The sequence below is a fragment of the Ziziphus jujuba genome, chromosome 1, assembly GCF_031755915.1.
Source record: "Ziziphus jujuba cultivar Dongzao chromosome 1, ASM3175591v1".
NCBI lineage: Eukaryota > Viridiplantae > Streptophyta > Magnoliopsida > Rosales > Rhamnaceae > Ziziphus > Ziziphus jujuba.
Window position 1 is genome coordinate 43,230,063 of NC_083379.1, and position 27,533 is coordinate 43,257,595.

The 27,533-nt window shown below is 32.0% G+C and overlaps 2 protein-coding genes across 5 annotated transcripts; one reads left to right on the forward strand and one right to left on the reverse strand.

Annotated features, from left to right (window-relative positions):
- Positions 1-1,086: 1,086 nt before the first annotated feature.
- On the forward strand, positions 1,087-4,810 carry LOC107403793 (protein WHI4). The gene is made up of 10 exons (XM_016010709.4): positions 1,087-1,629; positions 1,850-1,912; positions 2,333-2,414; positions 2,509-2,583; positions 2,906-2,984; positions 3,155-3,200; positions 3,719-3,822; positions 4,036-4,105; positions 4,421-4,503; positions 4,599-4,810. The coding sequence occupies exons 1-10, from the start codon at positions 1,423-1,425 to the stop codon at positions 4,627-4,629; spliced, it is 840 nt and encodes a 279-aa protein (XP_015866195.1). The 5' UTR covers positions 1,087-1,422; the 3' UTR covers positions 4,630-4,810.
- LOC107404004 (inactive protein kinase SELMODRAFT_444075) lies at positions 4,795-11,635 on the reverse strand. 4 transcript variants are annotated; one of them, XM_048466755.2, is made up of 10 exons: positions 11,290-11,635; positions 9,876-10,950; positions 9,294-9,448; positions 9,119-9,213; positions 7,915-8,954; positions 7,303-7,463; positions 6,902-6,978; positions 6,645-6,792; positions 6,292-6,441; positions 4,795-5,707 (listed from the first exon to the last, which is right to left on the reverse strand). In XM_048466755.2, the coding sequence occupies exons 2-10, from the start codon at positions 10,054-10,056 to the stop codon at positions 5,465-5,467; spliced, it is 2,250 nt and encodes a 749-aa protein (XP_048322712.1). In that variant the 5' UTR covers positions 10,057-10,950; positions 11,290-11,635; the 3' UTR covers positions 4,795-5,464. The 4 variants fall into 4 exon arrangements, with proteins under 4 accessions (XP_048322712.1, XP_015866425.1, XP_048323258.1 ...); XM_016010939.4 differs by lacking the exon at positions 11,290-11,635 and adding an exon at positions 11,054-11,230; XM_048467301.2 differs by lacking the exon at positions 11,290-11,635 and having other exon boundaries at positions 9,876-10,451; positions 10,610-11,230.
- Between the last annotated feature and the right edge of the window lie 15,898 nt (positions 11,636-27,533).

Below are 27,533 nucleotides of genomic sequence, written 5' to 3' on the forward strand. Positions count from 1 at the left end.
GAGGATTAGGACATGAATGCTTACCGTGGCCAATTTTCCCCCATATGTAACAAAAATTTGCTAGGCGTTCATATGTAAACTGAATCCACGATCCTCCACTGTCAAGTTTGTGAAAGAAGCCTATTAACAGACGTTTGGAAATATCCACCTCCACTTGAATACGCATGTACTTCAGACCTATTACATTAATTCTGGACATGTTCTCACTCTGCACAACTTCATGGAATAGCCTATTGAAATTGATTTGTTCAAAAGCGAGTTCTGGCTTCCATTCCCGAAGCACCAGATGAACGCCATCGATAGACTATGGCCGCTTCCTCCATATCCTATTCCTATCGGTTGCTGACTTAAAGCAAAACAGGAAAATATTGGTATACAACTGATCTACTTTCACTGGCTCATTTGTAAACCATACTTGTCGGATAATAGCCTAAACAATGGTTTTTGGAATAACTTTTTCTGACATAACTTTTCCAACTAAGTTGAGTTGAGATGTACGTCGACTATACTCTTTTATCACATATATATATATATATATATATTTTTGGCCAAAAAAGTGTTGAATTAACAAAAAAGAGGCAATAGTGCAATGAAGACTAAATCCGCTGCCTCAAGAAGTAGTTTGCAAACATCCTTCTCTTTTATCATTTAAGCTGAAAATAAAATACATGATTATACATTAAGCAATAAAGAAATATAATATAACCCTTTAATATATATTTAACAGTTTTTATATGATGACAGTTTAGGATTTATAAAAAGAACTGGAAATGATAAATTATTCATAATTATTATATTACAAAAATTATAAAATTATATATAATTTTAATAATAATGAATGTTATTTTTCATAAAGTTTTTACTTTTATTATTTGTCTACATATTAATTAAGATTCCAAAAAAAGAAAGTTGTTAATAATGGGGTTATGAATAATAATGATTGTTTTTTGTTTTTTTTTGGTAAAAAAATAATGATTGTTGTAGTTTGTGGATTAGATTATCCCATTACATGAAATGAGATTCCAATTATATATTTGTGTAACGCGATGATCGATGTATTTTATAATGGTTATGTAACATCATGATTGTATCGTATTAAATAGTTTGCTTAGTTATTTAAAGTACGGGTTTTAAAGACATATTTACGCTGGCAAAAAAGAAAGTTAAAAGAGGCAGTGATGCGGCTTCAAAGTGAATTCATCATTGATGATTATAGTGAAAACTTGTTTCAGTTTTCAGATATTCGATTTCGATGCTTATAAAAGCGGCGCCGTTTTTATGGGTTTCTTCGATATGCAGATAAACGGCAAATTGCGCCTGGTATAGAGGAGAGTCTTTTAAGTGTTCGACATTACCAGCTCCACCACAACCACCACCACCACGTCGTGTCCCATTTCTCGCTCAATCTCAGCCGTTGGCCAAATGTCTCAGCCACCGTACGATCCCTACTACCTTCATCTGCAACAGCCGCCACCAATTCATCAAGATTTCTCCGACAACACCGCCATTAACACGCTCTTCGTTTCCGGCCTCCCAGACGACGTCAAGGCGCGTGAGATTCACAACCTCTTTCGCCGGCGCCCCGGCTTCGACTCTTGCCAGCTCAAATACACCGGCCGTGGCAACCAGGTTCCTCTTCGTTCTTATTTATTTATTTATTATTATTATTATTTTAATCCCCATCCTAAATTCCCCCGGAAAGCTTTTTTGTTTGGTTCCGGAGAAAAAACGTATTAGCTCAAATTAAAATACAACAGACAGCAATAGCATACCTCCGTTTGGTAGCCGAGTAAATAGAAAGGAAATACAGTGGAAGGAAAAACGATAACTTCATTTTTATTTGTCGCAGGTCGTTGCATTTGCTACGTTTTTCAATCATCAATCGGCAATTGCAGCACTTCATGCCCTAAATGTAAGAAATACGCCCCAATCACTAAACAATTTGCAATTTTGTTTCCTTTAGTAGGAATCAACCCTAATAATTTGTATGTGATTGTGTTCCTTTGCCTTGTTGGTTTTACTAGACGATATCCATCTATAAATGAGGTGTTTTTAAGTGAAGCGAGTTTTTGTGTTTTTTGGGTAATACTGTGTATTTGTAGTCAGAAATTTGAGCAAAGTATACGTTGCACCATATGCCAAAGAAATCAGGGTGTTCTCTAATTCAGTTTATTGAATTTGAATTTCCAGTATAGTCATTGAGTTATAGTGCTTCCTCTTTTCTACTGTGAATATAAATAGAACTTCTTGTTGCTTAACTTATTGTTGGGAGTCTCCAACTAGGATCAAAGACTTTGATAATTGATGATGTTTCATTGATTACCATGATCAGGGTGTAAAATTTGATCCACAAACTGGATCAGTTCTGCATATCGAACTGGCCAGATCAAACTCAAGAAGGAAGCGTAAACCAGGTATATTCAATTCCTTGTCAAACTTAGAAATTGTAATCCAATTGATGATTGGTTTGATTTTGAGATGGCACCTGATTGAATTTTCATTGCGCAGGTAGTGGAGCCTATGTTGTTATAGATAAAAGAACTAAAGCAGAAGATAATACTCAAGAAACATCTAGTGATGATGGTAATTTCTTATTTAAATTGTGCAACTAAATGAACATAGAGACTAATGTTTATTATCCTCTCACCACAGTTTTCTTTCTTCTAGTTCCCTTTTCCCCCCATTTTTCTCCCTTCTCCCAGATGTTAATAATGTAATCTTCCAGCTCCAATTAGAAGCTTAATTTAACTGCAGTGCATCGGATGCTTGTCATCTCTTATTATCCCCTGTTCTGCTGTTATTAAAGATTGCTTAGATAATCTGCGTTTCCCTAGCGGGAGACACTGCCACCTAAACTTAACTATGTGGCTCACTTGCACATGATGGCACTTCTTTGCACATTCAGGAGACAGTGAATCTGACGAAACATCTGAAACCAAGAATCATGATTCTGGCAACAAGGGTGATTTAGCAGTCTCAAAAAGGTTGAAAGCACTCAGGAGGCACTATACTATTAGTAGAATATCTAGTACTACAAACTTAAACTTCCCTACTTCTAGTCTGTAGAGTGCAATCCTTTTTTTTTTTTTTTTTTTTTCAGTTCTTGAAATCTTGTGGTGGAACATACGTCTTATGTTTGACTGGTAATGTGCAGTGGTGAGACAGCGGTGGATTCTGATAATGCTGTAGCTGCTGTACACGTAAGTAAATCCGTGATAGTACTTTTTTAAGAATTATATGTCATATTGTTGAGAAGTGTAGAAACTTCCTTGCTGCTTAGAAAATTAGACTTCCCCATTCTCCTTTTTTTATCCAACTTTTCAATTTTCATCATGCCATATCTATCATCATTTGTAATTTTTTTGTGTAAGAACTATCACTTCACCAAAATACCAACTCCATATATGATTATGCTCTATATATAATATACACATCCTTGGATTTCCATATTTAAGTTGTGCTTTTGCCATCCGAATAGATTTGTCTTATTTAAGTTTTATTAGTGAGTGAGGAACATTATCCAGCTAACTGTTTTTCTTCTCATTAAAAAAGGGAAAAGAGAGAAAAAAAAGAAAAGGAGAAGAGCTAGTATCTCTTTGCTGCAATTTTACATTTTGGTTATCTTCATTATACTAGTATTTGGTCAAAATCTTCAAAATATTGAGAGTGAGAGGGATTAGATGTGTTCAGTTCTGATCCTTTGAGATTGGCTGTTTAGGAACAAACAGAAAAGGCTGTTGATGGAGGACCCTGTTCCACTCTATTCATTGCAAATCTTGGTCCAAACTGCACTGAAGATGAACTAAAGCAAATGTTGTCTGAGTGAGTGATGTAGTGATCCTTTGTTTCACATTCTATAATTGTTTTTCCCTTTTAGCCATGCTGGGGAAGAAGAAATTGGACCAATAATGAGATCAATTATTAAGTATTCCCATCTTGGAGACTCCCATAAACTCATTATGTATGTGTACTGTTTTTATCCTCGGTGAATATTTGATTGGGAAACGTGATGGCTAGGATTCTATTTGGTGCCAGGTATCCTGGATTCAATATGCTCAAATTGCGTGCTAGAGGTGGAATGCCAGTTGCCTTTGCTGATTTTGAGGTAATGCAAGAAAATAGACATATTATATGTTAGTCATGTTGCAAGTTTTCAGTATAAGCGGTGCCCAATCTTGACTATGGTTGTTCTCCTTCCTAATATGTTTGACTTGGGAAAATTGATGGCCCAGTTGCTTTCCCGAGTCCATGGGGAAGAATGTCATAAGGCTTCGCTGAGTACTTTTTATATACGAGATCAGTCATGATGTTTCTGGAACACTCTTCTTCATTTTTGATTTAAAAAGCAAAAGGCAATATAAGCAATGATGTCTCTCGTCAGACTTATATTATTATATGAATTCAATTCTCTTCCTGGCAGGAAATTGAACAAGCCAACAACGCCATGGATAAACTTCGGGGCGCCCTGTTACCATCATCAGACAGGGGTGGCATGCATATAGAGTATTTCCTTGCTCTCTAAGCTAGAACATATATACCTTGAGTACCAAATCTTATGCATTTAATTACTAATTTTGCCCCTTAAATTTGTTGTCTAGATATGCAAGATCTAAAATGAGGAAGCATTAGAAGAAAGGGAGCTGTGCACACGGTTTTCCAGACACTGTTTTTGTTTACACTTTAATTGCATCTCCCAAGTGGTGCATCACAATGTGCTGTAGTCCAGAGAACGTATATTTGGTGTTTTGGATATTTTCTTATCCATTTCTGTTATTCAGCTCTGGTATAGGCTAATTTTCTTTTTTCTTTTTCTTTTTTTTCTTTTTTTTTTTTTTTTTTTTTTTTTTTTTAAATTCTAAAGGCCTTCTTATTCCAATTTCTAAGTCGTGTATCCAACAAATTACTCAAGTCGAGCATCGTAGTGCGCTTAGATATGTCCATTCGTTATATAACCTATGACAAGCTTATCATTTTAATTTTTAATTTTCAATTTCATTCCTTCAAGGCAATTTAAAAATTGAACACAATTTTTTTTTTTTTTAATGTTTTGTTAGTACATATTGAATATTGATAGATTGTTGATCTCGTTTCACAATGTTGTATAAACAAAATTGTACAGAATAAATATATTATTTTTCATAAAAATAATATTCAAATTATAAAGACGTACTAAACAGTGCTTTAATGGGGTGGAACATGAGAGCGCAATATATTTTTCAAGAGCTTCTATTCCAGGGAAAGCCATATCCTCCCAGTTTTTTCAAAACTTTTCCTTCATTTCCCAAAGAATTACAAAACCTTCGTATTCTCTACTTCTAGTCCCCTCTCTCGTACTATACAAAACAACCAAAATCTAGTGGCACTATGCGAAATACAAAAGGAAATTCAAAAATAAAATGAAAATTATAGAAGTGTCACATACACATTAAGCATACCAAAATATAGCTCAACAAGGGTGAGCACTCTACAAATCATCTTCACATGAAGTCCTCCTTGCCTTGTCCCTCTCCCAATATGTTGACCTTAAATTCTCCAGGTTCAGCTTCCCACTGAAGTCTCCCAATGCTTCATCTGCCAAGGGAACATGACATTGTTGATGTTGCTGTTGCTCTGCCCAAAGTCGACCACTCCGGTTTCCCACATCATACCCTGGCGTTGACACACAATTTGTGTCCATGACCAAGTCACCCTCCAGTATCCTTAGCACCTTTAAGAACACGAAACACATACACAACCGGCCAAACCATTTAGTGCAACTGGTCTAGAAAGAAAGAAAAAAGTACTTTTGCAAGATAAAGCAGACCACAGAAATTGTAATTGTCGGGTAGCGTTGAGAATCCACATCACATTAAACCCAATTCAAGCTCATAAATCCTTCCTTGAAAATCTTTAAAAATTACACAATCCATCCACCCATATTTCATTACTAAATGCGATAAAAGCTTTCAGAAATTCTCATGATATCTGTAATGTCACATTTTCCCCAATAATTTACCAAGTCTCCCACTCAAACTCGCTGAAGTGCAAATCATGTTAGTTATCCAAGTCATAGTTTTGCATGCTTTGACATAAAGCAATTATATGCATTTAAGGAAATTCGTATTGGCTTTCTGATGTCTGCATGGTGAAAAGTCCTACAATATTATGATTTTCATTTTACTACCATTTTAATCAGACCATACAGAAACTTAGGGGCTGCAATTGTGAAAATTTATAGTACTGTAAAATATTAAAATACATCAGGTCAATCAAGAAGCAAATTGTTGTCTTCGGTACAAAAGTAATCCTCACCTGCGACATTCGAGGCCTCGATTGAGGATCCCGGCGTATGCATAACGATGCTGCATGCAACATGCAATAAACCTCCTGTTCTGAATACTGATTCCCCAGCCTTGGGTCAACAAGTTCATCAATTGCATATTCTTCTAATAATGGCCGTGCCTGTATTAGATTAAGATCAGCCAGCAATTATTTAATTACAGGGCTACATCCTGGAGAAAAGAGATAAATACTTGAAAGACATGTTAATATTGCTTTGTATTTTGGCAGACATTTCACATTTCTCCACAAAATATAAGATTTAATGCATATGACACTAAGTTTTTGAAAGTCAAATAATTTACTAAACTAAAACTCAAGCATACCCATTCAGTGAGACACTGCTGGCCCTTAGGCCGGTTGAGATCCACAGCTTTTCTCCCTGTAACTAGCTCCACCAGAACCACCCCAAAGGAATATACATCAGCTTTTTCCGTGATTTGACCACTTTGAGCATATTCTGGAGCCAAATATCTACACCATAGCATGATGACTTAGCAGAAAATCCAAAGTTGAAGTAGAACAAAAAAGTAGAGTACAGGATTATCAAATATGAAGGCTTATCGGATAATTCAAGATTTACCCAAATGTTCCAATTACTCTGGTTTCCACACCGGTGTCTCCATCTGGCTGCCACCTTGCAAGGCCAAAATCCCCAACCTTTACAAGAAAAAGATCAATGTTACAACTCTATTTTTCTCCTGACAGACAAGCAAATAAATATGCACATTTAATGCATCTTTAAACAGAAACAGCAACATTATAAGCTATACACTTCAAGGGTTGAATCTGAAATCGAATATTTATGATATTAACAGCATGAGCAATTTGAACTTTCACATGATATTCATTAACTCATGAACAAATAAAAGGGCAAAATTGAAGATCCTGATTGACCATGAAGAAAACAGCAATAGAGCCTTAGATCATTGACTTCTATTTTTGAGCTTTGCAACTTAAAAGAAGATCGAGTGGATTCCATACCAATGGTTCAAAATCATGTGTAATTAGGATATTGTTTGGACGCATGTCACGGTGGACAATGCAACCCACTCTACATTCTTCATGTAGATACCGCAGCCCTCGAGCCGCTCCAACTGCAATTTTTTGCCGTGCAGACCATTCTAATGGTTGTCGACGCTGCCCTGAGAAGCAACCAAGTTATTAGTAAAACCACAACCAACATTGATTCTAGGCAAAATAAACCATGTTGAATTATATATCAATGAGGATAAGCAGGTGAATGTGATGACAGTATTCATTAACAAATAACAAAGGGTGGTGAAGTAAAAGTTTTGAACATAGTTACAAGATAGATTTGTGGTTTGCTAAAATATAATTGGTTATACTGTAACTAATACAAAAAATCACTGACTGAAATATCAGACACAAATTTCACTAGTAGAAGTAATCCATCAAGTAGTAAGTTCAGAGTTTATACTTAGAAACTAAATAAAGAAAAGAAGGTGTACATTGTGAACATCACAGAGAAAGTTTAGAGCTGACGACCAACATGGACGAATAACATATTTCCATGCATTTGGTACATCTAAATCAGAATAGCATAGTTTTCCAACAATGGGAAAGAAGATTTACCGTATAGATGGGAATCCAGCGACCCATTGCATATATATTCATAAACCAATAATCTTCTTCTATCCTCAATACAGAATCCAATCAACATAACCACATTGCGGTGCTGAGCACAGCTCAGTACTTCCACTTCAGAGCAAAATTCAAGATCCCCTTGAGAACTAGCTAATTTGTGTTGCTTGACTGCAACGGCTTGGCCATCTGGTAGCACCCCTCTGTGAACAGATCCAAACCCTCCTTCTGCCAAGAAATTGGCTTGTGAAAATCCACCAGTAGCAAGCTCCAGTTCTGCATAGCTGAACCACTTTGGAGGCTTTCCAAATACGGGAGCTTTGTGTTGACATATTGAGCATAATGGAGGGGGACCAGGAGGCGCATTTCTGGAAAGAGAAATTGCTTCTCTCACATTTCCACTAAAATCTATATCACTCCTGTAGTTTGGCATTCCAACTCCAGCTTCCCTGTCATGTTTCGTGAATTTTTCTAGAGAATTTGTTGATGATGGTTGAGGCTTATAATTAGATTTGTGTGAGCTTTCTTCTATGTGCTGTGAGGCGTGTCGATGAGAATTCAGAAAGTCTGCTACCCATGGTTGGAACCTCAAACTTGCTGAGGACATGGACAAATTTTCACAGTCAGAGTCTGAACTAGCATCATCAATATCCTGATTTTCTTTAGCTGCTATTGATCCTTCCTTCTTCAGATCTCCATTTATTTCTGAAATGAGAAACGGTGAAGTTCCTGGATCAGAACTAGACACCGATGAAGCTCCAGCTTCAGTGGCTGTAAAAGGCGTCCCTAGCTCAGGGCTACTAGTTGGTGTAACGACAGGCCCTCGAATGGAATTTAAAGAGTCATCCTTCTTATTAGGATGTTTTTCAGACCCTTTCTCATGTTCAGGAGGCAACTGACAAGCTAACTCAGGTTCCTTCTTTGGTGATCCATTCAAATTCAAGCGAAGAACTTTTGGCTGGGAACGCTTCATGACCACAATGTTGCACTGCAGCTCTTCCATGCAGCGTTTTTCCTCATGTTTGAGCTGTCTGTGAAAAGTTACACAACTGGTAAGAGGAAACTCATATGTACGTATGGCGAGCTTAAGTATAAACAAAGAACTTAGTAAGGTTAAGTCAATTCACAATCTCATTTATATGGCATGCATGCCTGTTTCTGGACAAATAAAAGGGTCACAAGATTGAACAATTACTTGTCTAATATAACCCAACTGGCTTGAGCTCTCTTCGCCTCTGCTGCCACAGCCCCACAAGGGGATCCAGAAATGATCTTGATCTTGACATTAATCTGTAGAGAAGGTCAGAATGAGATACATGGGATCAACATGGATGGAGTTGAAAGATCACAATAAGAATACATCAACACACCTTGTTTGGATCATAAACATCATGAAGTTGAAGAATCATCTGAGAGCAGGAATCTGTAATATCACATTTCAGCTCTGAGGTTGTTCCTGAATTAGACTTTCGATGACCACTGGCACAGTCCCCTGCGAATAATGGAAAGCCCCATAATCTTCTACCTGAAGAATTGAGGGATTAAATCAATTATCAGAGATAAATTTATCAAGTTAAAAGAACCCAGGACTGGGCAGAATCTTGTCAATACTGGAGCTTAAAGATTAAGGCTCATCTAGACAACAGATACACGAAGTCCTTAAATTGGTTAAAAAAGTGAGAAATTGATATGCGCGAACCAAAAACCTTCCAAAGACTTGATGAACAAATGCACTCTGTCTTTACCAAGTAAAATTACAGTAGATGAGGCCCTAACGTTGAATAGCCTTTCATAAACTAAAGCAAAACCAAGCTAACATGCATTTAGCTCCAAACACGCAATATACACAGAAAAACTTGAATAAAAGATAGCTGCCATTCAAAATGCTCCACTGTACTAATTGTAATTTGTAAATGATGCCAAAGAAAAAAAAAAAAGGAACGGAAAGATACCTGAACTTTGTGCAGGGACAACAACAAGCAGTGTGATGCAGTCCCCTGGCTGAACAACATGAGTCAAAGCCCAGACCAAAGCAGTCTTAGGAATTTCCTTGGATGCCTTAACGGCAACCACAACCTTCTCGGCAACATCGGACCCTTTCTCTTGCTTCACCCGCTTCTGTTCTCGACTCATCAGAAACCACGAATCCTTCCCAAAAACCTCCTTTGCTTTAACGGATTCAATTTTCAAATGGCCTTAAGCCCATAATGCCCCAAAAACCAATAAGCAGGGCAAAAACAAAGAAATATTGCAATTATTATTAGCTTGCCCCCACCGTGTTTGGATTCCCAGACAACGTACAACCGACACGCTCACCGTTCACTCTGTCAAATGCCCAGAGGCTCTCATAAATGACAAGACCCTTTTAACCAATTCATAATACGATTCTCAAAGACCAACCCCAGAAACCTCTTCATAAAGATTTATCTTTCTCTTACAAAGTCACTCGCTTATAACCGGTGAAATCATATGCACGAATATTCCAAAATTAGTAACCCAACAAAGATCTACCTTCTTCCCTTTTGGCTCTGAAAGCAAGATACAGATTCTCTGCTTTAATTAAAAAAAAAAAATTTTAAAATGTTACTGATTTTACAGCTTCTGACGCTAGAATGTATGAAAGATTCAGAACACAGTATTTGGCATGAGATGCAGAAAAGCTAAACGGCACAGAGCAAGAGTAGACCTCTCTTATCTGTGCTATTACGCTAGCCACTGCTTTCAGGCTTCAAATCACTGGGTCAATGTGAGCAAACAGGAATAGTTTCAAAAGGTGAAACAGACAAACTGACTCTGAATTTGAATTTGGATCCAAATGAGATGGGTTTCCTCTGGAATAAAATTTTGAGCAAAGCGTACACACAAACTTTCAAATCGTCAACATGACCAGACCAGAGAGAGGTAAGAGGCTGTAGCTTTTCTTTTGGAGTACATGAGCTTTCTTTTTTGATAAAATCCAGTCTAAATCCCCGTAGCTTTGAAACCCCTCCCAAAAAGAACCAAAGTGCCCTTATAAAAATTCAGTCCCTGCAAAATGTTAAAACTGATAAGCATCAAAACAAACAAAAATTTAAGGGAAAAATAAATAGTTTATATGGTTGCCGTAGATTCTAAGGAAATAAAAGCTAACATCGTGATCCGAAATCTTCTATTATTTTTCCTTGCTTTTTTAAATTTTTCTCAGCAACCAAACAAAATGCAAACAAAAATAGAATAAATTATGACTTGGACACCATCTAAACTTTTCCAAACCCAAATTTGCAAAATGATAAATATCATTTCCCAATTTCACCACCCAAAGAGGAAAAAAGAGAAAAAAGAAAAAAGAAAGAATAACAACAAAAACCCAATTACACCAACACCAACCTGGATTCTAAGACAGCATTTTTACAACCACCACTCTACTTGACCCACCACGTGAAAAAACCATCAACAAAACCACGTAATCTCCAGAAACAGAAGCTTGCATAACTAAACCATATATACCCAAGAAATTATTCTCACAAAACCAATAAGGAAAAAAACCAACCCCAAAAGAAATTATTAATTTTCCTATTTACTTATTTAACTTTGTTGGGTCTTTCTTCTTTCACATCAAAACAAACAACGACAACAACAACAACAATAACAACACCAAAACGCCAAATGGGTACGAAAAGATAAAAACAGAACGTAAAAATGCGACTGAAAGTGAGAGAAGAAGCGCCAAAAGGGCGAAACAAGTTTTTGGGTTTTTTTTTTTTTTGCCCTTTCCCTAAGTTATTGAATCCACAGTCCACATCCAACCACCCACCGCTAAATCCACAGAGAGAGAGAGAGAGATAATAAGTAGTACAAAAATTTCTGTGAATGTGTCTGTAAAAGTAAAAGTGAGAAACCAAAAACCAACCAAAATGAGAGAAAAGAGTGTGTGTGTGTGTGTGTGTGTGAACAAAAAATACATACACAAATACGTCCACAGATTTCACTAAGAATGGTACAGTCTTTGTACAACTACATGTTACATTTTACATTATAAATGAAAAAGAGTTTTTTTTTTTTTTTTTTTTTTTTTTTTGCTATAATGAAAAAGAGTTATACTGCAAATTTGAACATACAGATTTTTTATGCAATGGATCGCAGACGAAGGGTCGGCTTTTTATAAATGCCACTTATTTTTCCGTTTTATTACGGAATTAGCCTTGAATTCCGTTTTGGTTTAGCTACGCAAGTGGAAGTTGCCTTTATACGTTGTCGTTTTGAGCAGGTTTGAAATATAAAAGTTTATTTTTTTATTTTTGTGGGCGCTAAAAAGGTTAGGTTTGGATTATGGGTGTGTCTTTTAGTATCGATCTCAAGACATTGCGGCACAGACAACTATGCAGATGTTATGGCCTATGGGGACTATATTTTTCTTTGTGGGGTTGAATCTAGTGGGTCCCATTTTCTTATTCTAATCTTTTTTTATTAATTAATATTTTTTATCTTTGAAAATACATAATAGAATAAAGAATAATTTTCTTCTTTTTTATTTTTATTTTTTATATATGTATCTTGGTTCAAAACTTCAAATTAAAGGCCACTAAAAGAAAGTGATTAAGGGGGTACGCAAAGGGAAAAGAGGAAAAGAAAAAGGCAAAAGAGTTTCTATTTCCATATCCAATCAAAATTAAATGTCTTTTGACGATCCATTAGATATTGTCTTAAGCCGGTAATTAAATGAAGTCAATAAATGAAAGAGTGTTTTTGTAACATCCAATTAGAATAGGAAATGGGATATTAATGTCCTAAATATAGGGCAATTTATTGCGTTGATTTAATTAAACATGATTGGATTGACATACCAATTTTAGGAAACATTTTCATTATGGGTATGTAATAAATGTTGTGTCTTTTGAATTTAGATTTTAAGTGAGATTTACTTTTATGTTAACAAAAGTAGGTTGCATTTATTCTTCTACCTCAATTGTTGACAAAGTATAATTGTCAAAACAATATTATTACAAAACTATAGAGTGAAATAGCAATAATTTTGTTTTTGTGGTATTGATTTCATACTGAAATCTAAAAACCCCACAACAAGAGTCATTCATCAAATTTTGCATCAATGATGCCAACAAAAAAAAAATAATTAAAAAAAAAAGAGAAAATCCCATACACTAGCGGTCAATTTCTCACAACAAAACTTAAAAATTTGAAAACACTGTAAAAAAAAAAACACGCACACACACACTGCTCAATAAAAATTACTGAGTCACTATCCTAATGACACATGCAATGTGTCTTCACAGTTAACCCCACCAAAAATGTGAAAATCCCAAACCCGTGAATAGCCCTAAAATCCCTGCCCAATTTCTGATCCACCCTCCCATTCAATTTTTGAAGAAATGGTTTTAATTTGGCATTAAATGCCAAGGCGTGAAGCTCACCACCACTCGCTCACGTTAGCATTGATGACTCCCTCCAAGCCTTTTCCAAGCTCCAATCCCCATTAGTCCCCTTATTACCAGCGGTTCGATCAGTAGTAGTAGAGTACCCCACCCCCTTGGGGGCCCCACTGGCCGCTGCCTATCAGCGCCGAGGTGTCACCACCCCCAAGTCATCTGTCAACCTCGGACCACTTCCCGATGCTGCAATTTGATTTGAAACGTTGTTTTTATCTCCGTCCACTCACGGCGCAAGTTAGCAATAAACCAAAAAGAAAAGCCTCCCTCACTGTGCATATTGCATGCAAATGCATGAGAGTTCTTAACGAGACGGTGACCACACGACGACGTTTGCGGCTTGCTGACGTCTTCTGCAATTGGCGCCACGTATCCCGCATCCTGTCTCAGTGCTTTCGAACCTCCTAATTATTTAATTATGTTTTCCAAGGAGGGGGAGACCTTAATTAATTAATTTATTTATATTAAATGTAATTTTTTATTTTAATTTTTGATGGCCGAAATCCTTGTTTGTCTTTTATTTCGATAATTAAAAAAAATATATATATATAGTAATGGTACAAGACAAAAACTAGTTGGAGTGTCTCAAAATATGAACGTGCTAGTCGAAATATTCTTTTCGATTAATATATATGCATAGTGATTTTCGATGATTGTAAAATTTTTATTATTATTATTTTTTTTAAATCATCCTCATGCTTATGCTAGATAAGGCTTTTAATCTGTGTAAATAGTTGAAATTTTAATATTTTTTGTAGTTTGGCTTTAATCTATTGCTAGTCTGGTTTATGTAGCTTTGTGTTAATTTGAACGTGTTAATTTGACCGTGTTATTCGAAATATTCTTGTTGATTCGTATTAATGCTTAATGATTTTCGATTATTGCAAAAATTTTATTTTTATAAAAAAAGAAAAAATCATTCTCATGCTTCTGCTAAATTAGGCTTTAATCTTTGTAAATAGTAGAAATTGTAAGGTTTTTCTTCGCTAGGCTTTAATCTTCTGCTAGTCTGGTCGTTTTTATAGCTTTGCGTAAATTTGATATTGAAGTTTCTTATATTAATGAACGGTAAAAATCAATAATAGTGTTTATTGTTATTTTTTATACATATTCTACCAACCACGTTCATGTTATGAAGATAATAAAATAAAGAGAATATTTTTCTTCCGTCTCTGAATTCCATTTGTTTAAGTTTTATTTAATTACTTAAACCGTGAATTTTTAATTAATTTTAACCATTTATTTAATATATAAAAAAATAATAAAATAAGATAGCAAATATATATATATATACATGTATAAAGGGATGTAGGTGGAGGTAGATGACAAAAACACGTTGCTACAATTCAATCAAAATCAAGGGGTAATTTGCACGCAACTAAGCCAAAAGAATCCAGATTTAATACTCTTGATTAATGAATTACTAAAAAAATCATAAAAAGGTGTAGATTAATGCAGTGCACGTCCAAGAGTTTACTTAGATTTGTTGTTTATTGGGCGATAGGAATAGAACAAAGCAGTGAATAAAGACAAAGAGAGGCTCATTATTATAAATTCAAAAAGGAAAATGGATTTGCGTTTTTAAATTGGCGAAGCATGGAACAAATTGAATTTCCCCAGAAAGATGAAGATAATATATTGGTATGTGAAGTTGAAAATTCAAAGCTAATTTTGCAGATCAACTGGGACCATCTTTTTTAGGTAAAAAACAAACCTAATTAATATTCAATTTGGCTTCTTTGTAGGTTAAACAAAAACTTTCCTACTCACCATGAGTGTCACTGTGGATGAAAAGTCCATATCTAAAAACACATGCACAATGTGTACATACACACCCCCTCATACACAATCAGTTTCTTATCCATCAAAATTTTGTCCACCATTTTCAATTGAGGGTCATTCTCCTTCCATCAACATTTTTTTTATATTTGATAAATCATTTTCGCTATTCAAGTCGTTCAAAATCCATTTGAAAGTGATTCTTAAAATTTTAAAAGCAATGTAGATGGGTTAAAATAATTTCTTACAGTAACTAGCAAAATAAAAAAATAAATAAAAATTTAAGAGCAATTTTGATTTGGAAATTACCAATCAGATAGTTTCTCATAAATCACTTCTTAGAGCATAACTGATTTTTCATAAATGAGTATTAAACGGATCTTCAATTCAAGGGTAGTTGATAAAAATTATGGAGTAATAGAAATTAAAATAACATAAAACTTTTTAAAGACTGATTCAAATTTTAAAAAAAAAATTTATTAAATATTTTAATTCATAAAAGTTTTTTTTTTTTTTAAATTTTTTCTGGTACAAGGAACCAAGTATACACGGCAATAAAAATGTTTGATTTCCAAAAAAAAAAAGTTTTATTTATATAAATTTTGTATTGGTGTTGATGATTAAAAAAACAGAGAAAAAAAAAAGTAAGTTTGTAATAATTAATTAAGCAGAGTGGGGGTCATTAAATGGGGGGGTGGGGTATTTTTAATTTTTTAATTTTTTATTTTTGGAGTAAGATAGAAGGTAAAATTACAGCTCAGAAACGGGTACAAAGGCAGGGCTGAGGGCAGTGGTTGGTGTGCATGGCTTGGGAGAACGTGGGAACTTCTTATTGTTTCCAAAAGCTGCAACATTCATTTCATTTCTATTCATTCTTCTTCTTCCTTTTTCCCCCACCTTTTTTTTTTGGCTCTTTCAAATCGATATCATACATCGTCTGTCCCTCCAAATAATTAAATTATCACATCCCATCCTTTTTTGTTTTATTTTACTTTGTTGAAAAACTATTTTAGATTCTTTTGGCTTTTATGTATTTCATTTGCCTTCCGAAATTCTATATTTAATGTATAATTCTTTTCTATTTAAAAAAAAAAAATATATATATATATATATTAGTTTCCCATGTTTCAAACTCCATGTGCAGAGGGATTTAGAAATTGGTGCAGATCGACTTTAATTTAATATAAGGATTTGGAGAAAAGAAAGTAACTCTTTATTCTAAATGAGAAAATATAAATATTAATTGTATACAAATTAAAAGTACAGTACTTTGAAAGATTTGCTTCCTTACTTTGTGTTTTTGTTTTTTTTTTTTTTTTTTTAAATCAGTTTTACCATTATCGATGACATAACAATTTCCAATAAATTAGATAGATCCATAATTTTTTTTTTTTTTGGTAATAAGATCCATAATTGATTTGAAATTAAAATAGTAATTCCCTATTATTTATAAATTCAAAATTAATTCACGACAATTTTTATTTCAAAAGGCTAATATTTCAATGATCATGTTGGTCTTATCGAATTACAATATGATACCTTTGCGTTGAGCCCAGTTGAAGTTCCTTTTAGTCATTTGCTTAATTGCCACCTACTAATATTCCAACTGTATGATTCTTTTTTTTTTTTTTTTTTTTTGGGGCGAATCACCATTATGTTTTTTTTTTTTTTTTTTATGAAATTACCTGTATGATTCGTTGCTTATGATGAAACTTAAATTATAATATATATATATATATATATAAACGACGTCCTAAGTAGTTTGCCTAATTTATCAGCATAAGTATAATATGTTATTTTAATAATAATAACCATATTTAGAGAGAAAAAATATATTGTAATGCGATTGAATTTATGTGGTCTGTAATGTTTCTGTCCCCATGCCCGAAGTAATAATTATACATATAAAAACACTTTAGAAAACAAAATGATATATATGTATATACAAATACAACCAACAGTACTTGTTAGCTAGCCTTTGTCTAGCTAATCTTTGACTCTTTATTTCCATTCTAAATGATTTAGTTTGGTATAACTATTACTTAAAGTGCAATATTCTCGCGATAGTTTTGTCTTTGTGATTTGGTTTCAGAATCACATTTGTCTATACTCCATTATAGTTTTGAAAAATAAGATAGAAGTTGTACATTTTTATATTTCATTTGGATATTACTTGTTAATGTATTTGATTTTTTTATTTTTAAATTATGCGTAGGTTGTTTGTTTCTATTGTTTATAATGTTAATTTATAATAATTAAATATTTTAAATTAGCGATAAATTAAAGGAGAAATATATAAATATCAAACAAAATACAATTTAAAATTATATTAACTAATTGATATATATATTATGTCTATAATTTTGTCTTTTTTTTTTAATTTATGTGATTTGGTTTCAGAATCACATTTGTCTATACTCCACCATAGTTCTAAAAAAATAAAATAGAAGTTGCACATTTTTATATTTCATTTGGATATTATTGGTTAATGTATATGACTTTTTTTTTCCTTTTTAAATTCTGAGTAATTTGTTTATTTCAATTGTTTTTTAAAGCTAATTTATAATACTTAAATATTTTTAAATAACTACAAATTAAAAGAAAAGATATAATTATCATATGAAATACAATTTAAAATTATATAAATTAATTGATACATCTAATTTTAATAAATAATTGAAGTAAGCAAATAAGTTTTAAATGTCTTTTTCATATCAATGTCAATATTGATTGATGCTAAGAAAAAAATTGTGGTAATATCAATGACAGAACTCTCTGAAAAAAAAAAAAAAAAAAGGAAAAAGAAAAATTTAGCCGATAGCTATCCTTTTTTTTTTAGCAGTTTTTTGGTGAAATTATATATTACAGTAATTTTATCAGAACTCTTTCAATTCAAAAACCTAAAAAACCCCAAGAAAAACGTCGAAACACTATTAAAAAATATGTTACACTTGTGAGTTTCAAAAGTCAAATAAAAAAAAAAAATAAATAAATATTTTAAAGTCACGCGAAACTACACAATAATTTACAAAACATCCTCGCAATCCACATCAAGGGCCGTCATTTTCGATTCATTATTTCTATTATGCCCAAACCATTATGCGTGTCCCTCATCTCAATTAATGATACTTGGTGATTATTAATATTCATTTTTCCAATTTTCTTTTTTCTTTTTATTCTAATAATTAAATTTTAATCAATCAAAACCATCATATATACGTATGTATAATAAATGCTTTATATATTGGTAAAAGCATGTAATATCATGAATAAACACACGAATCATCAATCTGTATATACATATAACATTAGGGGTTAGAGCCGCCTCTATACATGCCATCCTAATGGGTATAAAACAAAAAATCAAAATTCAAATAAAATAAAAACAAAAATACAAAACATATCTATATATATATGTATGAGAGAAATGAAAGCAATAATGCAGAGTCCCTCATGCGTGGGCCATATTCAACATTTGTGCTTCATTATTTTGAAGCAGATTAAGCATATTTGTACAACTGCAAGGAAGGTAAATTTTTATTTGTCAAAGATTCGGGGCATGCACAGTAGCAGAGCAGGGCCTTTATTTCAGCAAATGTATAGCTGCTTTGCGTCTGTCTTGTTGCAGAGCTCAAATGATTCCACATGCAAAAACCTCTCTGTGTGGGCCAACATTATATGTAAGTATATATATGCCTTCCAAAATGTTGTCCATTCATGCACTACTATTACTCCTAAAAACTGAACACCCCCTAAATGAAATATTTATACCTTGTCTGTTTATATTATCGTTTGGAAATTTAAAAAAAAAAAAAAAAAAAATTGTCATGGCAGAACCTTATCTTCTTTTTCCTTCTTCCATCTTTATATGTGATATTGCAGAGAGATCTCTAAAATTCTTATGCTTAGCATTCACCAATGCAACATGCTTGGAATGAGAGCATGTGATTTTGCTTTTGAAACAAAACCCAGAAGACAAAAATAGGAAAAAAGAATCAAGGACGCAGTGGCCCACACTATGCATTCTTCAGAATTTGGGGTATTTTTGCACAAAGAAAACCATATTGATTTTTTATTTTTTCAAGAGTAAATGTCAAAAAGATACATTATTATTATTATTATTATTCTGTTTGAAATCAAAATATTAATGAGTAGTTCTATAGGAAATTACCTTTGAATCCAGAATGCAGTGTTGCAATCCTAAGAATGATGAGACTATTAAAGACAGATGGTTATTTTGAGATTAGCTTGAATTGGACAGAGCTATTTTAAATAAACCAATTCATAATACCTAGACAAATATCATCTTAATTATGTGATTAGATTTGAAAATGTGTAATTTACAAGGTTCACTACTATAACTTCCTACTACTTTTCCACTCTTAGATATACTCAATCAAAATGCTATTTTTTGTCAAATATGGTACATTAAACGCTCACCATTTTAAATTTGGCACATAGACCAAATAGACCAATATAATCCAATATAGTTTGGCATTCCAAATAGATACCAAGTAATACTTTGACAAGTGAGAGGCCTAAATTGCAAGTTGGGCTTTTAGAATAGTACTTGGGCTTTGTTGTACTATAGTCCCCCAGAAATTCAAATTCAATAGGCCCAAATAAAATCTAAGGCCAGGTTGGCCTCTTTCACATAGAAGCCTAGCTCTGTATTTTACTGGCCTCCATCGTTCCTCAACACCATCTGTTTCCTTCTCTAATATGTCATACGCAGTCGTATTTAGAATTTACTCAGTTCCATATATTGCTTGGGCTTATGGGGCCAATAAGCTGGGCTCCTGGCATGACCATATTATTCCAGTTTTCTTTTTCTTAGGAAAAATGGAAAAAGAGTTAAAAGTCAAAAAGACTTAGTATTTTTTTTTTTGGTTGAATAAACTTTTAGGCATAATCAAGGGAAAACATCATGGATGCCAAAATGATTTTTTTGTTACCTTATTATCTATGAATAATGTCATTGACAGTGTCCTAATTCCCCGACATAAGAGCGTCAATTTGCTTAAAAATAAGAGCAACCTAATTGACTCGGTCACATGAATAAAGGCTGGCAATGTCCAATCTAGGCTGCCTATATAATCTTTATAGCATAAGTTTGGTACTTATTGTTTTAAGTAATAGTGTTTCTCACCCTTATCGATCAGCCAGAGGGTCATATACCCACAAACATATGCAGAACTCTGAGAAGGACTAGTCCTTTCATGCCGTACTCTACAGGTAATCCAATAAACATGATGCGAACTACAAATATTTATAGCTTTTGATACCTTCAATCACTTACCTACACACCTTTCAATTTGCATGGCCTTTTTTGTATAAAATATCATATCGATGTCTATATTAGGATTCATCATTTCATTGTTATTATTAGCCGCTTTGTAGCATTAAATTCTTTCTATCCCATTGGCATGCATGTTTGGTGGAGTTTTCCATTTTTCGGGAAATGACAAATAAAGATCTAACCAACAGGGGCCACATCTACCTATTAATTATCTCTAATGATTTCAGCTGTCCCACCCTTCTTAATTATGAAAAATAATGCAACTTTTTTTGGTAATAAGAATAATAATGCAACTAGTTTATTGTTCTTCTATTCTTCGGAATAAACTAAAGTATATATTTTTGGACTTGATTGGAGTTTATAGGTTCAATTTCCTTTGGTTAGAGAATATGTACCCTCTAGCCAAATCAGAAAACAAAGGTAAATTCCAAATTTAGAGATTTTGACACCAATCCCTTTTGTAATTTTAATATTTTTGCATTTTACATATTGTAATTTATAAATAATACGTCATTAATATAAAACCTTTGTACCATGACTTTTTAATTGTTAAAGAGTAAGGATATAATTGAAATGAAAAATTTTCTCTAGTTAATGTAATTTAGTTGTGAAAAGTCACACTATGAAAGTTTTATATTAGGGTTTTGTCACTGGTAATGATATTTGCTAGTACAACCCTTATTGATTTGCAATTGCTGATTGATACTATTTAATTATATATTGATTTTTTTTTAAATCTTAATTTGAAAAAATAATATTTTTGAATAGTTATTTAAATTGATAAATAGCATATAAATCTCATCTGGTCATCAGTGATGACAAATAATATTTTTTATTTTTTATTTTTACGAATGTTATACTGTTTATAGACTCCATTTAAGTATTCATACTGATTTGATATACAAGAGCATCTTCAATGATAAATTGTATTTTATCATTAGTATTTCTAAATTTTGATATTGATATATCTTTTTCAATCATAAATATCAATTTGACATTGCCTCTCCAATGATATATGGCAAAAAATAATATTGGCAAATATATATTTTATTTAATCACATTATTTTATTAGATTGGATCTCATTTCCTTTAACTTTTACAATTAAAAAAAATTAAAAATTAAAAATTATATATTTAATGGTGTGGACCTCACAAATTTATTATAGTGGGATTCACTATCAAAAAATACCACTTACATTTTAGATATTAAATTTGACATAAAAAATGCAATTGATATTTTTTGCGGTATGCCATTGGAGGGCACATAAATCACAACTATACTATTTTTTTGGCATTGCAATAGGAAAATGTAATGCCTTTAGACATGATCTAAGAGATAAAATGTAAAAATATTAGGCTATGCAATGGGCATTAGTACCACAGATCCTCAAATCTATTATCAACTTCAGTCACATTTGACAAAATCATATCAAAATGAAAGTGGGCATTTCAAATTGGAAAAATACTTGTCTCCACACCAGTGTGGAAGCATCCTTATTTTGATAAAGTGTCAAAATTTAATTTATCTATATATTATGTGGTGGGTTCTATAAAATATAATAATAAATAATTAGATATGGTTTCAAAATATATGGATATTAAAACTAATTTTAATTGGATGTAAAATTTAAATTGATCTGTGATGGTATACCACATGAAAATAAAGAGAAATCCCTTCATACTGAATTATGATGCGGAGACAAGTATTATTATCCTTTCAAATTTTAACCACTGGTTTTTGTCTTGCTTGATATTTTAGATTGAAAATCTACGTCACATCTATTTTTTTGTAACCATCCAGGAGCAGAGCGGTTGAATTTTCGCCTTGATCTACATCATTGGACATAATAAAATCACAAGCCCAAAACACCACATGTGACCCTCTCGGTAAGCTTGTTACATATGAAGACAAAGGAATATAAGAAAACACCTACTTTTGTCCACTTGTAATTACAATTTCTCGTCCAAAATACGAAATAATTTTGTCCTTGTATTTATGTATGTTTGCACGCTTCTGATCTTGTACCTGCCCACTTCAACTAAGCGTTAAAATTCATTCATTAAACGTTTAATTTGCTTTCAATATTTTGTTTACTTGCCATGGTTGCCAAGCCTAAGAGTTTAATTCTAACATCAACATTCATTAATTAAAGAATAAACAACGAATTATAGAAAAACAACAATATTATCACTTTCACTTGACTGCTATTAAATTGCATGCATCCAACTTAAGTCAATATTGGTAAGTAAAATATGGAATATCTTATTCCCTTTGCCCGCGTCAAACATGGATTTCGTAGAGAGCTTTTCCAGTGCATGCTATACAAAAAGAATACAATATAAATTATTGGTAAAAATAAAAAGAAACAACAGGAATTTAAAAGTAATTTAATTTTAATATGGATTTAATGGATTTTAGATAGTTAAATAAGAGAGAAAGGTAATACCAATGGGTGTAGATAACTTATTCGAAACACAAGGTTTTCGCAATTCACTTGTGGGGCATGATGCTTTTTGTGTTTATCCCAAACTCATTGTATAAATGAAACATCCCCTAGTTTTATTACAATTTATAAATGATTTTTTTGCTGATCGACCAAAAAAAAAAAAAAAAAAATCCTTATAAGGATGTCAAATTGTTTGATATAGAATATTAAGCTAGCTTATTCAAATACAAATAGATATAATTTACTAAAAATAAAATAAAAAATAGAGATATATAAACCAACCGTACATTAGAAAAACTGCATCTCCGTAAATGCCGTTTTAAATTGTAACGTGGTCCACTTTTTGTCCAAAATATATATATATATATATATTTAATTTGAAATGTGGTTAGATCAATTTTAATGAAAATGTGAACAATAAAAATAAATATAAAGAAAATAGATAGTATTTTAAAAAATTATTTTTCAATGATAATGTATAAATCATAGTTTAAATATAGCTTAAATATTGTTAAAATTTAAAAATAATAAAAATAAAAATAATTAATAATCATAAATAATTTTTATACATAATATTATTATTATTATTATTATTATTATTATTAAAAGTTGATTTTACGTTTAAACAATGTAAATTTTTATATAATCTAATATAGATTATTGAAGATATTTTTATAAGTATACGTATTTTATTATTGTGAGTACCAATGCTAAAATTTGATATTAATTTTTGCATTATTAAAATTTAACATCCCTCGTTGAAGGCATTAAATTGAGATAAGAAGTTAAATTTTAACGACGGCATACATAGATTGGAGATGCTATTGAAGCATACACAAAACTAGATATTCGGTGTGTAATTGTTTTTGTTTGTCTCTGGGAAAAAATAAACGAAGATCTTCAAACTAGCCTTTACCCAAAAAACCAAAAATCTCTAGACTAAGGGATAAGAGCCAGCATTAATTGGACTGGCGGCGAAGGAATTGACACCTAGAAAAGTTACTTGTTGCTTGCAGTTGCAGATTGCGAATAGCTTAATCATTAATGAAGGTGAGTGGCTTAAAGTGTTGTCAAAATCTGAAGTTGGTATTCTATCAGACCTTTTGTCAAATATTAAATGAAATGCTGCAAAATGCAAATCTTTATAAAATTGTATCATTAACTATAAGGTCAAAATTGAGCACTCAAAATACCTTGGGATATTAATCCACGTAGCTGAAAGTTCTCCCACAACTTACAAATCATGGGTTTCAGCAACCTAAAAAATTAAAAACCTAAACATCATGGGAATGATTTCTGGGATGTTGAATGGAGGGAAAATCAGGATCATGTGGTTGATATTTAAAATAATATTGTTGCATTTACCCAAAAAAAAAAAAAATATTGTTGTTTATCTTTTCGGGATCCTGAAAACTATTGATATTTTCGTTTTGGGTAAATAATAATAATAAGAACAAAAAAAAAGCTGAAAATAATAAATAATTTTTTTTTTTTAGGGATGAAAATAATAAATATTAACGTTGAAGATTTGTAGTTGCATTGAAGTAATATATATATATATATATATATATATATTTAATTATAAGTAATATATGTATAACTTAATAATACTGATTAACATATTAACCACTAATTTAAAAGGAAAGGACGCGAATCTACAATTTCAATAGGCTGGATGAGTGGCATATTAGTAGGCTATAGCCTCATTTATTGTGAGCAATTTTGTTTTTGTTTTTGTTTTTGTTTTGTTTTTTTTTTTTTTTGGGGTCATTGAGCAAGAAATTATTTGGAGTAGAAGGGTTTGATTTTTAGCCAAATACTTAAGGATTGGGAGAAACTTTTATTGGTGTGACACATTGTTGAATCCAAATTCCATTCAAAATAAAATAAAAAAGTACAAAGCAATCATAATAGGGATAGCAATTTGCCCCGCACGGCCCGATACCCGTGGTGCATCGCCGCTAACGAGGCGGTTTTTCCTCGAAAATTCGAAGATGCGGGGCGGACTCGAGACAAATGCTTAAAAACCGAGTCGGGAACGGGCCGGGGACAGGGAATAATAACCCCGCCCCGATATATATATATATATATATATTTATTTATTATTTTTTTTTACAAAATTTTATTTATGTAAAATTATTTTTTTCTTTTCTTTTCATTTATTTTTTTAAATATGTATTTTATTATAATTGTAAATTTGTTCTTTAATATATTTTATTATATTTGTATTACATTGTAGTCATTTTTTTATATTTTAATCATAAAATAATTTTTTTATATAAATTTCTAAAAAAAAATTATCAATTAAAAAATAAAATGGGTAAAACTATCCCATCCTGTCCCCGTCTCGCAAAATCTCCGATCCCACCCCGCATCTAAAAAAACAAAAAAAATTGCGGGAATGAGATGTAAAATTTCCTGCTGAAACGGTATTTTAAAAATCGACCCCGTCCCATCCCGTTGATATCCCTAAATCATAAGTCATACTTCCCAAAAGAGGTACAATCAGACGGAAAGAGAAGAAGCTTTTCTTCTTCCTTGTCGAAAGCAAGAAAAAGGGTGTTCGGTAATGGCCAAATTGCAGAAATTAAGGACCACAAATGTGATAACAAAAACTTTGATTATATAAAAAAATATACATGTATCAACAACAAAAACTTTGATTATATAATAAAATATATTGTATCAATAAAGTAGCTAATTCAAAAATTGTAGAAGTAGGAAAGAAAAAAAAAAAAAAAAAAAGGCAAAAGTTTGGACGTGCATCGTACTAACACCAACCCATATTATCATGTGACATATATAGTGCCTGCGCCACTGAGTCCCTGACAACAATATATTGGCTATTTAGTATTATGTTATTTTTTTTTTTAATTGATTTAAGCTGCGAAAATGGGGAATCCATAGCCGCCCTGCTTCAAAAGCAGAGAAGGAGACAGCAATTAATGATGAAAATTTTGAGGAGTTACCATCGCTAGTGATTAGGGTTTTGAGCTAGATATTATGTAATGGAGTGGGAAAAAGTCAGAAGCTTGATTGATACTAAAACCATGTGCTATATATCTTTCTTAGATCTTGAAGCTTTTTATTTTTTATTTTTTTTTATTATTATTTTTTTTGGTTCTGGGTCAACTGAAATAAGTTTTTCTCTGGGGAGACAGTAACTGCCCCCCAGCAAAAAGGAGAGGAAAACACAAAAATGGTGTGTTTTTTTATTTTATTTTTATTTTTTTAAGATTTTAATTTGTAATTTATTTACCTTAAATATTAATTAACCATAGTTAAAATTTATCAGGCATTTAAATTAATTATAAAATGAAATAAAAAAAGAAAGAAAACATACAAATAAAATTGAATAAAACTTTTAAATTGTGTAGCTTTTAATTTTTAATTTTTACTTTTTTGTTTTCCCTTGAATTTATAATTGTAACTTGTCAGTAAACTTCCAAAACCAAATGAGTACTTACTTGTTTGCATTTGGAGTTTAAAGAGAGGTAAATAATAATAGCACAAATGGAGTTGAGAGAGACCCGGTGGTCCATTGTTGGCAGCCGCCTATGATACATTCAAGCAGGTTATCATGTGCCAGTGAGTTTTTGGCGACTCCAAAGTGGCAACTTCCCTGATTAAAAGTAATGATGATTATTTAGGTAGTCATTGTTTTTTAGTAAAGGAAATTAAGCAGCTTTTGTCAGTTAACAATAATCTTAGGTGTTCTTTTGTCCATCGAGAGTTTAATCATGCAACTTATGTTTTGCCTCATGTCCTGATTGGTTATCGTTTGGTTTACATCTAATTTTATCTATTATTTTGTTTCTTAAATTTTTATTTTTTAAAAAATAAAATTTATAATTATTTAAAATATCTAATAAATTATAATTACTATTAACTAACATTTGAAATAAATATATTACACACAATTATATAAAAAAGAAAATTAAAAAAACCGTATTATCCAATGAGACACCTGTAAATATTGATGTGAAATATGTGTAGTGGCACACTTGTAGGAATTTACATGAAGATGTGAGAAAGGGATGAAATTGAAGTTGAAAATTTTGTGTGTCATCATTTGGATTTGGATTTTAACATGTATGGACCACGAAAATTGAGGTCAAGGTTACCATGTTTTCGTTTTGTTTTTTGTTTTTTGTTTTTTGTTTTTTTTTTTGTTTTTTTTTTTTCATCCCTAATGTGGCTCGAACCCAGCTTATAGGCTGGGATGTTGGTGTCCTTGACTATCAAAGTTACCACACGGCCTAATCTGTTTTTGTATTTAAGCATAGACATAAAAGTAATGGTAATTAACCTTTTAATATTCTTACTTTTAATATGCTTTTGAAATATATATTTATGAAGTCATGGGTTCGAAACACACATTCCTCTCTTTCATAAATAGGGGTAATGATAAAGCAAAAACCCTTTTAATATTTTTATCACATGTAAGCAAGTTATAATTTTTGGTTAACGTTGATTGGAGATTGAGAAACTTTTCCACTTTTCAGAAAACATTTTTTTTTTGTTTTTATGTGACATTTATTTTAATCTGGATTTTGGATTAAAATAAGTTACAATCATAAATCATATTTCCTTAATACAGTTTTTTTTTTTGGGGTGAAATATTTCCCTAATACAGTTAGGTATATGTGATACAGCCCCAAC